The sequence below is a fragment of the Piliocolobus tephrosceles genome, chromosome 1 (genome assembly GCF_002776525.5).
Source record: "Piliocolobus tephrosceles isolate RC106 chromosome 1, ASM277652v3, whole genome shotgun sequence".
Taxonomy (NCBI): domain Eukaryota; kingdom Metazoa; phylum Chordata; class Mammalia; order Primates; family Cercopithecidae; genus Piliocolobus; species Piliocolobus tephrosceles.
Window position 1 is genome coordinate 163,698,747 of NC_045434.1, and position 18,804 is coordinate 163,717,550.

General features: G+C 37.7%; 1 protein-coding gene across 8 annotated transcripts in view; it reads left to right on the forward strand.

The window, feature by feature from the left end:
- The first annotated feature begins 992 nt into the window (after positions 1–992).
- The window catches only part of OMA1 (OMA1 zinc metallopeptidase), a 68,708-nt gene continuing 50,896 nt past the window's right edge, over positions 993–18,804 (forward strand). For 2 of the 8 annotated variants that reach the window (XR_002725467.1, XM_023187607.1), the window contains exons 1-6: positions 4,827–5,293; positions 8,466–8,982; positions 11,039–11,267; positions 14,839–15,012; positions 15,111–15,218; positions 18,421–18,549. Coding sequence is in view for 7 of the 8 variants with exons in the window: in XM_023187607.1 (XP_023043375.1) it covers positions 5,221–5,293; positions 8,466–8,982; positions 11,039–11,267; positions 14,839–15,012; positions 15,111–15,218; positions 18,421–18,549 (1,230 nt within the window). In the remaining variant the exon portion in view is untranslated. The other 6 variants (XM_023187615.2, XM_023187610.1, XM_023187642.3 and 3 more) reach the window with 6 other exon arrangements.

An 18,804-nucleotide genomic window follows, 5' to 3' on the forward strand; every position in this document is an offset into this window, starting at 1 on the left:
GGATCACTTGGAAATTCCAGAGCACATCACATCCATCTATTTCACCAATGACATTATGCTAATCAGGTAGGATGAGCAAGAGGTGGCTAGCACGTTGGAAACTTTGGTAAGACACATGCACTCCAAAGGCTGGGAGATAAACCGTACGGAGACTGAAGAACCTCCTACTTGGGGTTTTAGGGATCCAGTGGTCAGGGGTTTTCCAGGATATCCCTTTCAAAGTAAAAGGCAAATCATAAAGTACACATAAGATAAAAGAAACAGTAACTTACAAAATTTCCAAAAGAGATACCTAGAATTGTTCATAGTGTGTATGTCCTTTGAGATGTTTTCATTGTGCACAGAGTATAAACATAATAAACTAATATGGGATCTCACTACTCATCCATCACAATCCAGTATTTTGCTTATTTGTACACTCTTTTTTAAATAGCCTGTCTTTCCTCACTGTGATATAAACTTCACGAAAGACAGGTCTGTCTTGTTCACTGCTACATCCCTGGCACTTAAAATGTAGCTGATGCTCAATAAATATGTCTTGGTGAAATGAATGAAACATACTATACACATAATTTTGGAGCCAGCTACTTTAACTTCCAGACATTTAAGATTATATTTCATCATTCTTAAAATGCATCCCTCCAAAAATCATATGAAAGCACTGTTCCCACACTCCAAAGACTATTTCTATGAATGCAGATTCAGAACCAGGAAGCCTTAGTCTGTTGGCAGCCTTCGAGTCTCTTCCCTTCTGGCCGGTACTGCCCTAGAGACTACAACGGACACATTCTTGGGTGGATCATTCTTTAGAGGACCCAACTCACCAAGGACAGGAGAAAGTTGTCCCCAGGCAAGCAGCCCAGCCCAGGGCCATGTCCCTCCTTAAGCCACACGGGGGCGCCAGAGCGCCGCAGTCCGCGCGGGGCCCGGGGCCGCTGGGAGAAAGACTCTGGGCGGCTGTATTGACTGCCCGGTGTGGGCGGAGCGAAGGGCGCCCAGGCCGGTGTGGCGGGCAGGAAGTGCGGGTGCGCGCCTGCGCATAGGTCGGGTCGGAGGTGTCACAGCTTTCGCTTCTGCTTGAGTCAGTCCTCACGGTGACGCCTTTCCCCAGCTTTTCCGAGTAGGCTCGTGACCAGGGCAGGAGGCAGAGTGCGGGAGTGGGGAGGGGATGGAGCGCAGAGCGCCTGCGGGGGCGCCAGGGCACGGAGTGGGGATCCGTGGGGAAGGGGATACGGGAGAAGGCGTGGGTGGGCGACTAGGCTGCGTGGAGGGGAGGGGCGCGGCGCGGGGGCGGGAGACGGAGGGGATCTGTCTTGGGAGAGCCTGGTTTTCCCTTCGCCTGGCCCGGGGCACGCCGGCTACCGCGTGTGTCTGCCTTGTGGCAGTACTTTCGGGGGCCGCCTGCCCTCCCCCTCAGCCTGCTCTCATTGGAGGCCCCGGTTTCAGAGCGGCGTTTCTCACCCGCGTGGCTTCGGGCGGCTCACCGGGCACCTCCGCCAGAGGGGACCGCCTCCCGCCGCGTCGGGCATCCGTCTCTTTCTCCCCTTCACTCTCCAGGAGAAATTGAACACGTTTTCCAGCCTAACTCGGCAGGGCAAACCAGAACTTTCCCCGTCTAAGCAGTTCCGGGGAGTTATAACAACTTCCTGGTAAACTCGTCTAGAGAACTCACTGTATACTTTGTAAATGTCATCTGTGTGTGGAGCAACAGTTTTATTGTGCCGTGCAATCATCAACAAGAAATTGTAGTCCAGGGAGATGAAAATCCCTTATTTGGCATTCAGGCGTTGATCAAGGCCGTGCAACCCTCGCTAAAAGGATTTAGGTTCATCTCCGTCATTCTCAGCCGGGGTGAAGGGGTGTAGTCTGACATTTGGAAGCTTCAGAACCAAGTCTGCTGCCGTCCAATTCTTTTTTAAAGCCTTCCATCATGTGTGTACTTTGCTTGAATGATTATTTTAAAGTACATGTCCTATTTTTGCCAATCTGACAGCTGTTTCCATAGAAACTAGAGAAGAAATAGTCATTTTCAGCAGGAGTTGTTAAAACTGTCTTCCAGGCTTCAGCAATAAGTGCCAGTGAGTGCTGCACTTGCTCATTCTGAGATGGTACTTAAAGAATTAAGGATCTGAAATGTTCTTAGAGGCTAACAATCCAAATTGTTTAATTTTCCCACATCATTAATTTTGTAATCCTAGAAGTCTGCCAGCTATGTTTGTTGACCCGCCACAGCTCTTTGAAGAGAATGTGTCAGCCCTGATTTTTTTTTTTTCTTATGTGCTCCGTAGTCTAGTGATTGGCTCGTTGAAAATGCATGAATAGATTTCTTCCCTCATTCTTTACCCTTTCTTCAGGATAACCCGGGGATTGCAAAATATCAGGCACTGTTTCTATTCAAAATGACACTTGCTTGTCAGTGATAGAAATGATAATGGTTTTAATTATATACGTGTAGTGTTGGGGCTTTTGCTTATACCTTCTGTGTCAGTAGGATTCTTTTTTAAAATTTTTACACAAGTCATGAGAAATGAGAAGGAGTTTGCTTGTCATGAGCAGAGCTAAGCAGTGTAAGTAGATGTGCATAGACATAGAGATGAGAGCTTTCTTTTTCTGGGGGGTGTAAGTAAATCAGGGAGGTTGGAATTTAGGAATGGGTGAAGGAGGGTTGGGGAAGGTGCCTGGAGAAGTAGTAGAAGGGCCCGGTTCACCATATGAAGGAGTTTATGAAAGCCATGGAAAACCAATGGAAGTCCAGGCTTGGTGGCTCATGACTGTAATCCCAGAACTTCGCAATGCAGTAGGATCAGTTGAGCCCAGGAGTTAAAAATCAGCCTGGGCAACATAGTGACACGCCGTGTCTACCGAAAAACTTTTGAAAATTAACTGGGTTGGCTGGGTGCGGTGGCTCAGGCCTATAATCCCAACACCTTGGGAGACTGAGGTGAGCAGATCACTTGAGGCCAGGAGTTCGAAACCAGCCTGGGCAACTTGGCGAAACCCTATCTCTACTAAAAATACAAAAATTAATCAGGCGTGGTGGCGCACACTTGTAATCCTAGCTCCTGAGGAGACTGAGGCACGAGAATTGCTTGAACCCAAGAGGCGAGGTTGCAGTGAGCCGAGGTGGCACTGCTGCACTCCAGCCTGGACGAAGACAAAGTGAGATCCTGTCGCAAAAAGGAAAGAAAAGAAAAACAATGGAAATTACAGAAATAGTTGCCTGAGTGGAGCCTTAAAAAAGTAATAATACATTCTGTAGAAATTTGAACTGCACAGAAATATATGAAGTGAAAATACTAATAATTCCTCTTAACCACCATCCTGCCATTCAAAGTAATTGTGAATAGTTTGGTGTATCTTTTTTCAGATTTATTTTTGTATATACTATCGCATATTCTCATTACTATTTTTGCAAACTGGGGAGGGATTTTTAAATCTATTTTGTTCTCTGCAGTATCTCTAGCATTCATAATGGTGCCTAGCATTTAGTGGGCACTCATTAAACATTTTCAGAATGAATGAATAATAATACAGTTCAGAGGTCAAAAATACAAAATCTGAATGTTTGGTTAAGGTCGTTAAAATTTTTTAAGTTCATTGCCAACATTTAAAAATTGATAAATTTCACATAAAATCTGAAATTCTGGCTTTCCTTGAAAGTTTTGAATCATTTGGCCACAGCAAGTTCAAATTCCATCATACTGTTTGCACTTCCTTTAGATGGGCATGAATCTGCATTCACATCAATATTGCTTTACCGATATTCACTTGCCTCGACCCTACAAACCTGTGCTGTGCGATACAGTAGACACTAGCCACGTATGGCCATTTAACTTAGTTAAAAATTTCATTCCTCAGGTGCACCAGTCACATTTCAAATGCTCAGTAGCCACATGTAGGGGCTACCTTATTGGACAGTGCAGACATGAACATTTTTATCATTGCAGTAAGGTCTGTTGTGTGGTGCTTCTTTAAACGTTTGAGTTTGCCACCTCTGCTATACAGAAGTTTTTAGGTTGCATTTATTATTGTTTTTAAACTTGTGTATCCCTTTGCCAGAGATTGCTATCTTTTAAATATTTACAGATCACCATGTCATTTTTTAAATGATTACGTGGTATTTACCAGGGTAGGACTGTATGTAAATTGTGGGGGTAGGATTCTGTTGCTGGGGTTTGCATTTTAGAAATAGTGCTTTAGCTGCAGTTCGGGGTCAGACTGGAGTGGGAGGGGTTGGTGGTGAAATAAGGCAGGGAGATTAGGTGTGTAGTGATCAACACCGTAAGACCACAGAGCCCAGGAAAGGCTAGAATGAGATAAGGAGGAGGTGGAATTGACATGACTGATTTAATGTGGGCTGAGATATTTTGGATGCTAAAGTTGCTGTAGAGATAATCCAGTATTTCTGGAACTGATTAAATGTTGAAAAGTAGTAAATTTGGCTTTGCAAAGTGTAGGAGGAACCCTCAGCTAGTTCCAGTAAACAACATGTATAATATTAAAATGCTGTCGATTTACAAAAACAAATGTGCAACTGTTTTATACCATGAAAACGTCTTAGAGATCATTTATTTGTAGAATACAGAAACTTATTGAAGAAAGGGAATTATTTTGGGGATAAAGTCAAAGCTCATGAAGCTCAATTAAGTGTAGGAAGTACAATGTGGTTTCATGGGAAACGGGGAGGTCTTATTCTCTCGTGTTCACTCTGGCTTCGTGGTCTCTCACTTATCTTCTGTCTGCACTTGTATTCCATTGTCTCTTCTGTGGATCCTTTTTTTTTTTTTTTTTTTAAAGCTTTTTGTTTGTAGTTCTTGCTTACATATTGCTTTGTTTGGCCATAGCACCTGCTGTAGACCCAACTTACACATGCCCTTATATTCCTGTGCGGGATACTGTTTTATGTAAAGTCTTTTTAGTGTCAAATGCCTACTCCTAGTTCTGTAGAAAATGGTAGGGGTTGCTAGGGATGAATGTGGCCAACTAGGCCCATCCGCTAAACTGAGGCTGTGAGAGCACATTTGGAAAAGAATTTGTGCTTGGGCAAGTGTCTGAAGCTTATCTACTACAGTAAATCATCAGATATGAGGTCGAGGAAAGAAAGTGGGCTTGTGTTGTTTTTGCAGTTTGACTTCTAGAAGACTTTACATTTAAACCTTAATACACTTTCCCATTGAAAACAGTTCTTTCCATTGTTTTTTCTCTTTCTGATCTGTCTAAATGGCGTGGAAAATAATTGCTGCCTTCCTGAGCTCTTCAGCTACTCATGGATGTCTGTTTAAAAATGCATACAGTATGTATTTTTAATAACTGAATTTTATTATCCCCTTATAGTCTTACTTAGGTTCAATTTTGTCTCCTCAACTAGATTATAACCTCCGTGAGAGCAGGACTATATTCTGTGCTGCATAACTCACATGCCCCCTAGCCACTGAAAACCTTACTAGCTACTCCAATATGAATTTTGAAATGATTTCTAGGCTTAAATTATTTTACCACTTTTCAGCTTGGTTCAAAAAAGTAAAAACAAAGTATCTTGTTAATAATGTCAAACTATTATATATCAGCCTAGACTTTACGAATTTAAAATTGGTAGTATTTCAAAAAGGGTTAACTCAAAGTTAATGTTTTACTTAGCATGCCCTTTATTAACATTATACATTAACAGTGCAAGGGCAGGGTGTATGAATTACATAAAAAATAAATTTGAGTAATTTTCAAATAGTTTGATATAGATATAATACTATTTATTAAAACTGGTAGTCCTGAAGGATCTTTCTAGATAGTATCGTATTAGCTTAGGTTGAGTTTTACATGTTTTTTCCCCCCAACTTTTATATGAAGGTGTTGAAACATGCAGAAAAATTGAGGAAAAATTTAAGGAACACGTATGTAACTATTACTGAGATACAATGATTGCTGATATTTTATGTATTAACTTTATGTCCTTTGTGTGTGTACATTTGCTGTACAATTTGAAAGTGAGTTTTATTTATCATGAACAGATCCTTCAGCAAGTATCTCAGGAATAAAATAGCCACATAACCACAATATTATCACCTAAGAAAATAATAATTACCTAAAACAACTTGAAATTCAATTCATATTTAGATTCCCTCAATCTGGGTTTTTTGTTTGTTTTTGGTTGTTGATTTTTTTTTTTTTAAAGACAGGTTCTCATTGTGTTGCCCAGGCTGGAGTGTAGTGGCACAATTTTGGCTCACTGCAGTCTCCACCTCCCAGGTTCAAGTGATTCTCCTTCCTCAGCCTCCCAATTATAGCTGGGTTTACAGGCAAGCGCTACTCTTTGTAATCCCTTCCCCTGGCCCTTTTTCCTACCACTCTTCAAGCGGTCACTGATCTCTCTGTCATTATGGATTAGTTTGCATTTTTTGCAGTTTATGTTATAGAGATGGAATCAGAGTATGTACTTTTTTGTGTGTTTTTCGTTTTTTTTTTTTTTTTTTTTGAGACAGAGTCTCTCACTCTGTTGCCCAGGCTGGAGTGCAGTGGCGACATCTCAGCTCACTGCAACCTCCGCCTCCCAGGTTCAAGCAGTTCTCATGCTTCAGCCTCCCAAGTAGCTGGGATGATAGGCAAGTGCCACCACACCTGGCTAATTTTTGTATTTTTATTAGATAGGGGTTTCACATTTTTGGCCACGCAGGTCTCGAACTCCTGACCTCAAGTGATCCGCCTGCCTTGGCCTCCCTAAGTGCTGGGATTACACGTCGTGAGCCACCATGCCCAGCCTTTTTTGTGTTTTTTAATGAATTTATACAGTTCATCTAAGATGTCCAGTTTAAGATTTTATCTTTCATTGATTTTAAGAAGTTATGTGCCTTGCAGTTTTTTTCCTTTGTGTAGGGTTTGTTAAACTTTTTGAATTTGTGGTTTTATAGTTTTCATCAAGTTTGGAAAACTTTTGGCCATTATTTCAAGTATTCTTTTTTCTGTCTGCACCTCCCCCGCCACTTTCTGGGGACTTCAGTTAGATGAATATTAGGTCGCTTGAAGTTATTACATACCTCATTGATGCCCTGTGCCTTTTTTTATTATTGTATTTTCTCTCTGCGTTTCATTTTAGATGGTTTCTATTGATACATCTTCAACGTCACAAATCTTTATTTCTATTATGTTAATCTGCTATTGTCTTATTTAGTATGTTTTTCATCTTTTATAGTTTTCCTATGTAAAAATTTAGTGTAAGTCTTTTAAAGAAATATATTATGTATCCCTATGTAACATGCTCATATTTTCCTTTAGCTTCTTAAACTTGTGCATTATAGTTACAATAACTAATATCCTTGTTTATTAATGCTGTTATTTGTTTATTTAGGAGTTAGTTTCCACTGATTGATATTTCTTCTAATTATGGATCACATATCTTGCTTCTTGCATACTTGGTGATTTTTAATGTAAATTGCACCTTGTTAAGTGCTAAATAGTTTTGTGTCCTAATACCTGTTCTTGAGATTTTTGTTTTGTTTTTTGTTTTTGCTGGGATGCAGTTGTTGCTTGGAAGCATTTAATCTTTTTGGGTGTTGCTTTTAATATTTGTTAGGTGGGGTCACAGCAGCTTTCAGCCTAGGACTAATCTTTCTCTAATGTCGAGGCAAAACCCTTCTGAGTGCTTGACGAATGATAAGGTTTTCCACTTTGGTCGGGGGGTGGGGACAGGCACTATACCATGCCATGTGTGAGCCCTGTATATTGTTCTCTCCAGTCTTTTCAGGTGGTCCTTTCCCAGCTCCAGGGGGTTTTCTTACACATATGCCCAGGCAGGATTCAGCTGAATATGGGAGGGGGATTCTCTGCAGAACTCTAGAGTTCTCTGTGCAGCTCTTTTCTTCTCTTGTCCTCTGTCCTGTGAGCTCTAGCAACCTTGGTTTGCTTGACCTCGCAGCCTTATCTCTTTGATTTAGGGGAACCACTGGGCTCCACCTAGGTTTACCCTGTCTGCATTGTGGCCTGGAAGCACTCTTCAGGCAATAAGCTAGGACAGTTGCAGGGCTGTTTCCCATATCTCAGGGATCACTTTTCTTCATTGCCTAATGTCCAGTGCATTTTATATAAGTTAGATTTTACTCTTCCGTATTACATGCTTCCTTCCAGTTATTGCAAACTGATAAAAGTTTTACTATTGTTTTTATCTAATCCACTTTATTGCCCAAATAATTTGCCATTAAAATAAAAATGGCTCTCCCCTAACTAAAAATTAAAAATGAAATGAAAAAAATTCAAGCTTCTAAAGTACACATTGCATAGTAAATGTCATGTTATGTATACTCTGGTTTATCTTGCTGAAAGGCGTTGCTGTAGGAGTGATGAGTTGAAACCCAAGGTAATTTAGCCTGAGATGTGTTAGATGAACAGCTGACACGTCTATTTAATAAGTGTTATATTCCCACTTTGGTAAGTAAATATTTTCCACAGATATTTATAGTTTATTTTTTGTGTTTCAGGTAATCAAGTGAAAAAGATGAGCTTCATCTGTGGATTGCAGTCTGCTGCTAGAAACCATGTTTTCTTCCGATTTAATTCACTGTCTAACTGGAGAAAATGTAACACATTAGCATCAACCTCACAGGGCTGTCATCAAGTACAAGTTAACCATATAGTAAATAAGTATCAGGGACTGGGAGTGAATCAGTGTGATAGATGGACTTTTCTGGCTGGAAACTTTCATTTTTGTAGGACTTTTAACAACAAAAGAACAGGATGCCTCTCAAGTACCAAAAATAAGGAAATTTGGATGATTACCAGCAAATGTACTGCATGGAATGACTCTTTTTCAAGACAGCTACTAATAAAAGAAGTTACAGCAGTTCCTAGTCTGTCAGTATTGCATCCTCTAAGCCCTTCTCCTGTAAGAGCTATTAGGAATTTCCACACTTCTCCACGGTTTCAAGCTGCTCCGGTTCCTCTCTTGTTGATGATTCTTAAACCAGTGCAGAAGTTATTTGCAATCATTGTAGGCAGGTAAAATGCTTTTTTAGAAAAATAAACTTTTGTATTAACTTTTTGCATTAGTATTTTGTGTTAACTTTTAGAAATGAAATTTTTTTATTTATAAAACTGTACTTTTAAAGAAACCTTGTTAGATCCCGTCTCCCCTCATTTAGCTCAAAGTGAAGTTTCTGAACAGTAGGTCCTGCCCAATTTTGTTATGTATGATTTAATAATCCTGAAACAATTTCCTGCTTATTAATTTATGGTATAGAAATATGGTCTCTTTAAAAAGTTATTCTTACATTTTGTATAGGCATTTTTTAAAAAGTCTTATATTTATGATTACAAGATCTTAGGATATATGGATCAGAAGTGTTGGTTATCGCTCACATATGAGAAGAGTACTTACAAACATTTCTTTTCAATTTGTGGAATTTAAAGGCAGCAAATCGTAAAACTGAGGAACTTTACTTATATAAGGGTGGGCCCACTCCTAGTTAACTCTTAAATCATTAATGCTGCTTTTTTTTCTCTTCTGTTCCCAACAAATCTTTGTTTTTTTTCTTGGAGATCCTTTATAATAAACTTTCACAGCTTGATAGTACTTTAACCCTTTTTCTCTTATTTGTTTTATGAAGACTGAAGAAAGCGAATCGCTGTTTCTTCATAAAGCTTTCTTGTGTTTGATGACTGTGAAGTCCCTTCTAGCCTTACTTCCACATGAACCAAACCAGTTTGCTTTTTATAAAAAACCAAGAACTTCTATTTGTAATTTATTGTGTTCTTCATGATTTGGTGTTGGCACCCAGAGGAGATACAGCTGTACTGACTCTTGCTTGAAGTAATATGCTCATCCTAGGTTCTTGGGATGCTCTTTCTGATTTCTAATGTGTTCTCATCCTTTTAAATTATTTATTTTTAACTTTCTTGTTTTCGTTACTATTGTTGATCACCTAAAACTTTTCATTTAGAGTATGTCTTTCATACATTTTAAATAAGTGATAATGTCATGTAAATTTTAAATAGGAAATAGGTGTACTCGATAGTTTGGTTTATGTCCCTTTAAATTGAGACACTTTGTGTAAAGGCATTGGGGTGTGTCACGTCACAAAGAGAACTTTAAGAAGTTATTTTGTAAAATAAATTTTTGTCGAGAATCATGTATATATGGTAAATTTTTGTTGTGGTTTTACAGATCAACTCACAAGGAAAATGTTTGTCCCAGTATTGAAAACATTGCCTGTTGTCAGAAAAGTTTCTGAACACTGCTAAGCAGCAGACAGTATTGTTGCCTGGTAGAAATTGGACCTTCTCAGATGTTATCTACAAAATCTCCCACTTTCTTATGAGTACCTGTGATATTATTATCTCTCCTTTTTCATGTTCTAAAGAGGATAGTGGAGTTTCTGCTACTGAGCACTATTTATTTCCAAAATGAATGCTGAGGCAGTTTTCCTTGTACCTTGTTGAATCACTGGCAAGTTGTGTTGGAGGTCTGAGGAGCAGTGGGAAGAATAGTAGTTCCAGGTATAGATTTATTGTACTGTAACCTCTTACATAATTAATTAGACAGTTATCCCTATTAAGTGGCTAAGTGGTCAGACTCTGGAATGTCATTGACTTCATTGCTTGGTTTTACTCTTATTACCTCGGTGGCCATGGACAAGTTACCTAACAGTTTTCTCTTTTGTGACAGGGTTATTATGAAGATTAAATGAGATGGCATATATATATATATATATATATAGAGAGAGAGAGAGAGAGAGAGAGAGAATTTTGCATATACTAGATAGTAATAAATGTTAACCAGTGGTAGTTATAGTAAACTAGCATCTCATTTAGTATTTATCCTTAAAATAGCTGAAGAAGAAAATTTCGATGAGTATTAGAATTTTTCAGCTGTAACTTTACATCATTGATGATTTCTTTATCATTTAGCTAAGAATTTTATTAATTGGAAACGTGATGTATTCAGCAAAATATACAAATTCAGGTATTTGAGGACATAAAATTCTAGTGTATGCATTTGAGCTTTAGTGATATGTGCTGTAATGATCAGAACTTTGAATTTTTCTTTTTGCTTTAGGGGCATAAGGAAATGGTGGCAGGCACTTCCTCCTAACAAGAAGGAACTATTTAAACAAAGTATAAGGAAGAATAAATGGAAGCTATTCCTTGGTTTGAGTAGTTGTGGATTGCTCTTTGTGGTGTTTTATTTTACTCACCTGGAAGTAAGTCCAATCACAGGAAGGAGCAAGCTACTATTATTGGGGAAAGAGCAGTTCAGACTTTTATCAGAACTGGAATATGAAGCAGTAAGTAGTAAGAATTGTTTTTAATTAGACTGCTTAGTATAACACTCGAAGTAGGAAAGTATCTTAAATATGAAAGATACGTTGTTTTTAAATTTTAGTCTTTGATATGAAATTAGCATTTTTTTTTCCAGAAGGCCTCAGACTTTTCACACTTAGTATTCCTACTGCCTACATTGCTTTTCTTAGCATTCACCCAGCCAACTCCCGCTCAGCACATTTCTCCTTAAATGCCACTTTTCTCTGGAAAACCTTCCGAGATAACCAGACTGGGTTACGCAGGTGACTAGATGAGACCCTAGGAGGTATCCTTCATACCGACTGAATTAGGAACCAGCTCATTTGTACTTGTGCCCATTGCTTGGCTTTACTGGTGTTAGGTCTCCTAGGCTTTTTTTCTCTGCATACCGTACTTTTCCTTCAAAGCACTCATGAGAGTAACATAATTATTTGCATAATTATTTATTCGATAGTCCGTGTCCCTTGTTAGACTAAGCTTCATGGGGTCAGGGATCTTGCCTGTTTTTGTTTATGGTTTTATTTTAAATACACAGTGTGTAAGAGTAGTGCTTAGTATATATCTATTGGATAAATAGATTTATTGTCAGAATTTTTATACTTTGAAAATCAAGTAATATGAGATCATTTTTCTCCAAACATCAGTTTTAGCAATTTATTATATTTTTTGAATCCAAACTGAAGTTGTAATTTAGAAGTCTTACCTCTCTGGAAAGTATAATAACTCGGGTAGTTAAACATTTTATACCCTAGTGAGTTTCTTCGGGACAGAGGCCATCATTTTCTCTCCAGTTCATAGCACATATACATGTTATGTGCCCTGTGGCTTAATTAATATTTGTTGAATTCATGTCCAGTGACCTCACTCGCAGCTTTGGCATGGCTAAATCTTTTTTTTTTTTTGAGACAGAGACACTCTGTCGCCCAGACTGGACTGCAGTGGCGCAATCTCGGCTCACTGCAACCTCCGCCTTCCGGGTTCAAGTTATTCTCAGGCCTCAGCCTCCGGAGTAGCTGGGACTACAGATGTGCACCACCACGCCTGGCTAATTTTTTTGTATTTTTAGTAGAGACGGGGTTTCATCGTGTTGGCCAGGATGGTCTCGAACTCCTGACCTCAGGTGATCCACCTGTCTCAGCCTCCCACAATGCTGAGTTTACAGGTGTGAGCCACTGCACCTGGCATGGTCAAATCTTTTTATTCCAAATGAACTTCTGAGTTTGTCAATGGAAAGTTACTAAGAAAAAAAGAAATAATGTTTTCTTAGTTATAAAAATTTTTCTTAATCCAGGCAAGACCAATCTCTTTTAGTAGAGTATATACAGAGATTTGAGATGTTTCTTAGGCTTTAGTCAGAGGCAGGTTTAAGGAAAGTGTTCTGGAAAGATTGAGACAGGCCTAGTATTAGTGCATCTTTTACCATTCATATTGCTAAGAAATTTTTTAAAATTTATGTATATCTGTGTACATGTATATACATATAGACATAGATGCATTTTTCTTTTTTCTTATTTTAGCTACAAATGTAATATCTGAGTGATAGGGAAATTTAAACGCATGTTCTTACAGGGATATTATAAAGTGCTATAATTACGTTTATTGTTTTATCTACTTCAGAACAGTTAATAAATAGTGGGGGTTTTTGTCTGCTTTAGGCAGTTCACATTGGTGAATTATGCTTTTTAGAAGTCTTTAAAATAAAAACTACTTGTAAGTTCATATTCTATAAAATAATGTCTTTGTAATGCATCTCAAGGAGAAAAGTTACTAACTTGTTGATTCTTTTTTTGTTGTTTTTGTTTTGAGAGTCTCACCTCTGTCACCCAGGCTGGAGTGCATGGAGTAAAGTGGGGCTATCTCGGCTCACTACAGCCTCCACCTCATGGGTTCCAGTGATTCTCCTGCCTTAGCCTCCTGAATAGCTGGGACTACAGGGCCTGCCACCACGCCCGGCTAATTTTTGTATTTTTAGTAGAGAGAGAGTTTCACCATGTTGGCCAGGATGGTCTCAATATCCTGACCTTGTGATCTGCCCACCTCGGCCGCCCAAAGTGCTGGGATTACAGGCGTGAGCCACCACGCCCAGCTACTTTATGAAAGTTAAAGTAATATTTCAGAACATTTTTAATTTTCTCAGTACACTTGAAAGAGCTCTCATGAATATAACTTCAGAAAAAGTGTCTTCTATGATGGCTAGTCTTTTTTTTTTTTTTTTTTTTTTTGTTTTGTAGATTTATTTGGTTTTGTTTATCTTGATTTTTTTTTTCAAAATATATGACTTCTTACATACATCTCTCCTTTCTTGGCTTCGTGGTGTCATACTTTAATTGATTTCCTCTCACTTCTCTGTCTTTATCAGCATGTTTTACTGGTAAGAATATTCAGCTGGTCTGGGTCCCCAAGACTCCAACAGACACTCTTAGAGAAGGATTGCTGATGGATTGATAGTGAAACCATTAGATCATTGAATTCCTCTTATAGAGTTTCTGAGGGTCAGGATCCGGGACTGGCTTAGTGGAGTTGTTCTGAATCAGGGCCTTTGTAAAGTTGTAGTTAACTTGTCCCCAGGGCTGCCATCATCTCAAGGCTCGGGTAGGGCTGGAGAAAATCTGTTTCTCAGCTCACTCACGGTTGTTGCCAGGCCTCCATTCTGTAGGATGCTAGAAAAACTTTCATAAAATGTCATCTGGCTTCTTAATCAGCATCATGTAGAGACAGTGATATGCTCATTAGTTCTGAGATTTCAGTAATTTCCTTTCAATTTGTAAATAAAACACCTTAAAATTAATGAAATATCTATTTTGGTAGTTTAACTTTCTTATTAAGTATAGGGTGTTTTTCTGTTCAATGCTTTGTGAATGTAATTTTCTTTTGTTTTTTACTTAGATGAAACCTTAAGTTCTGTAGGCTTTCTTTCCTTCTTTTCCTTTCTTTTCTTTTTGAGATGGAGTCTCATTCTTTTACCCAGGTTGGAGTTGGAGTGTAGTGGTGAGATCTCAGCTCACTGCAACGTCTGCCTCCCAGGCTCAAGCGGTCCTCCCATTTCAGCCTCCCATGTAGCTGGGAACACAGGTGCATGCCACCACCCCTGGCTAATTTTTTGTGTTTTTGGTAGAGATGGGGCTTCACCATGTTGTCCAGGCTGGTCTTGAACTTCTGAGCTCAGGTGATCCTCCTGCCTTGGCCTCCCCTAGTTCTGGGGTTACAGGTGTGAGCCATCTTGCCTGGCCTAGGCAGTGTTTTCTAAAATGCTTAGGAAAGTAGAAATGATACTTAAGTATTCATTTGTAGTTTAATCGAAAAGAGTGAAATTTTGATGTCAATCTATTCAATCCATAAAAAATCTTAGTATTAGCATTTATTCCTTTGCGAGAAACCACATTGTCTTAGCATGAATAATTCAGATTTGAGAAATTTGAGTGGTTAATATATGCAGATTTTTATATAATTAAAACTTAAAATGTTCAACAATAAATAGCCATATAACTTTCCATGAAGCAGAGTAAGCATTTCGTAGTGCTCTTTTAAAATAAGAAGTAATTTTTAATCTTTCAGTACATGGAAGAATTTAAAAATGATATGCTAACTGAGAAAGATGCCCGATACCTGGCTGTTAAAGAAGTGCTTTGTCGTCTAATTGAATGCAATAAAGATGTTCCAGGGATTTCTCAGATCAATTGGATTATTCATGTGGTTGATTCCCCAATTATTAATGCCTTTGTGCTTCCAGTAAGTAAATGTTCTCAAATGCATTATAGTTGTTAAATTTATTCTCCTTGTTTTTTTATGATGTTCTAATTGCTTATATTATTTTCTTTGTGGTGCAGAATGGACAAATGTTTGTTTTCAGTGGATTGTTAAATAGTGTAACCGATATTGATCAACTTTCTTTCCTTCTGGGCCATGAAATAGCACATGCAGTACTTGGACATGCTGTAAGTACCTAACATGAATGTTCAGGTTTGGAAAAACTGCTTTGAAGTTAACAAGTTAAATCTTTTAAAGAACTGATTTTCTTCAGCTTTTTTTTAAAATGATGGACTTTTAGTTTTGAGTAATTGCCTTGATCTGCTACCTGAAAAAATGTGATTGGCTAATTTTGAGAATTTTTATGGTCTTTAGTATTTGATACTGAATAAGATTTTGTTTAAATACTATTTTTATCACCTGTCTCTTTTGCTAAAAAGTAATTATTCTTAACCCCTAATTATTTCAAATTAAATTTTAAACTTTATTAATATACTTGTAATCTAGTCAGAAAAGTAATTGTAGGAAAGTAATATTACTATTTAAGTGGGTAAATCATCTTTCTTTTTTATTCATTCTCAGAAGATAGCTTGGAGCATCTTTGAAAATTTCTAGAATGATGTGTCATGTATAATTAATGCAGAGTAATGATACCTTGCCATTTTACAGTTTACTGAGCTTTTTAGTATATGTAGCTTCTCATTCATAATTTTAATACCTAATGAGGTATGTATTTATTATTACCATTTTATATAAGAGAAAACTAATGTTTAGATAAACAGTAACATGACTAACCTGACAAAGTAACCGAATTGGGACTTTAACCTGGGTCTTTTGTATGTTAGTACAGTGTTTCTTCCTTTCACCATAGTTACCTGGTTTTTAGCAGCACTTTTCTTATAGGTCATAGAATTAAAGTTGACATATGCTCCTGTAAATACCTGTCTGTTCATCTTGATATGAGTCCAGGAAAAGAACACATCTGTTTCACAGATTTTTAAAAATTGTTATTCATTTAAAAATATGAATGGCTGTTTTGTCTACATTAGAGATAAGTATTTTTTTAATTGTAAACACAAAGGTACATAGTGAAGTGACTGAAATGCTAAATCAGAAATACGAGTTACATTAACTTCAAATGGAAATGATAATGAGTCTAATCCTTCTAAGAGTCATCTCAAATTCTACCTATTCCTTAGAGTATTAATAAAATAGGATGGGCCAAAGTGTTTTTCTGAAGCACCAAAAGTAATTATCTCCTTGATTTCTTCTGAGTTACAGGAAGATTTTAAAAACATTTTTCTTGACGGGTGCAGTGGCTTACACCTGTAATCCCAGCACTTTGGGAGGCTGAGGCAGGAGGATTGCTTGAGCCCAGGAGTTTGAGACTGGCCTGGGCAACATAGACTCTGTCTGTACAGAAAAATTTAAAAACTTAACTGAGCATGGTGGTTCACACTTGTAGTTCCAGCTGCTCTGGAGCCTGAGGCAGAAGGATTGCTTGAGCCTGGGACATCAAGGCTACAGTGAGTCATGATCGCACCACTGCACTCCAGCGTGGGTGGCAGAGTGAGACACTGTCTCAAAGAAAAAAGCTTTTTTTCTTAAATATACGCAAGAGTACATCTAAGCAATGTTACTGTATGCACTCTAATAATCTTTCAAGTAATGGCTTCATAACTTGAAATCATAAAATCATAAAATCAGTTTTGGCCATTTTAGCATTTGAAAGGTGTTACTATTCAGTACATTTGTTTTTCAGGCATCTAGTTCAGTGCCTCATATTCAGTATATTGTCATCTCTATCAGTGCAAGAACAGTAGTAGGTGAGATGTAAAAAGCAAACAGCAGCCTTAAAAATAGAGCATAGTTAGTATGTTTTTGCAGATATCTTAAATATTGTCAGCACGATATTTTCTCTTTGGGGAGTCTCAATTTTGATTTTATCTAGGTTTTTATGTTTTCTTTATTTTACAAATACAGGCGTTTGTGTGTGTATTTCCAGTTTTCTAAGACTGTATAATAGCAATTATATTCTTTAATAATAAGGGCTTTCTCTTCTAGAACGACTTCCTGATTTTGAGTTTCATGTTTTCATGTTAAAATAATTCTATAATTGGGCTGGATGTGGTGGCTCATGCCTGTAATCCCAGAAACTTTGGGAGGCCGAGGTGGGCTGATCACGAGGTCAGGAGTTCAAGACCAGCCTGGTCAACGTGGTGAAACTCCGTCTCTACTAAAAATACAAAAAATAGCTGAGCATGGTGGCAGGCCCCTGTAATCCCAGCTACTCAGGAGACTGAGGCAGGAGAATCATTTGAACCCAGAGGCGGAGGTTGTCATGAGCCGAGACCTCGCCACTGCACTCCAGCTTGGGCGACAGGACAAGACTGTCTCAAAAAAAAAAAAAAAAAAAAAAATCCGTAATTGTTTTTCAAAATACACAGTTGTGTTTTGAGGCAAAGTAATGAGGCAAATATAAGGAGGTAAAGTATGTTTTATGAGGGTACAATATTTGTTAAGGGACAGTATTCTAAGTCATTGTTTTTAGTTTTCAGTCATTTTTCATACATTCAAGTAATGACTGCTATTTTTTCAGTTTCAGCATTACAACATTAATATTTACTAATCAATTTTACTGGCAAACCATGAACAATCTAGTTCATTAAACTTATATTTAGATATTACTACTCAAAACAACTATTTTATGAAAAATCTTTTTTGGTAACTGATATAGGTAAATACAAAAATTCATAGAACCCGATTCTCTCATGATAAATACTAGACTTACAAATTTACAAACTTGTATAAAGGAATAATGTTTCATATATTAGGTCTTGAAGACCAGAATACATTTATTTAAAATAAACTTCCAGTCTTTTTCTGAGTTTTTTCTTGTTTTAAGTGCTTCATATGTTAGTGTTTAGTCCTCATCCAAAAATATTAGTAAAATGAAACATTTATTTGATTTTTTAAAATGATGCAACTGTATTAAAAACGAAAACTGACCAGGTTTGATTTCTGGTCCTTTTAGTAATAGCTGTGCAAATTTGGGCAACTGTTTTAACCTCTATCTCAGTTTCATTATCTATAAATGTAGGGATAATTGTACGTATTTCACAAGATTGTTATGCTTGTTAATGCAAGAAACTGTAGATTAATATCCTGTAATAATAAGTGCCTCAGTAGATACTAGTTAAACGAATGAATAGGTATATAAGTAGATAAAAAAAAGGAAGGGAAAAGCAGACCAGGAAAGAAAAAGCAAAAGAAGAAAAAGAGAACTCTCAGTCTTAGGTGGAGAAGGTCGGGTAATTGTAACACCTGATGAACTAGAAAATGTAAGCATATACTGTCTTGATGTATGAAATGTAATTTTTATTATTACAGGCAGAAAAGGCTGGCATGGTTCACTTTTTGGATTTCCTAGGTATGATTTTCCTCACAATGATTTGGGCCATTTGTCCTCGAGATAGTTTGGCACTTTTGGGCCAGTGGATACAGTCTAAATTGCAGGAGGTAAGTCTGAGACAATAACTTGAATTATCATAGCCTGTGATGAGGATATTTTAATACTACTGTAAAGCAGCAAATTCAGAGATGTTTTCACATTTTACTATGAAATATGGGTACAAATTTTTAGTGTCTTATGTTTTCTCATTTTTAGGGGATATTCTTATATATGAATGTTTAAGTTAAGGAATACTACATCTCTCAAATGATGGGTATGGATAGGTTAGAAGGGCTTGGCAACTTTTGGCTAATATGATTTTT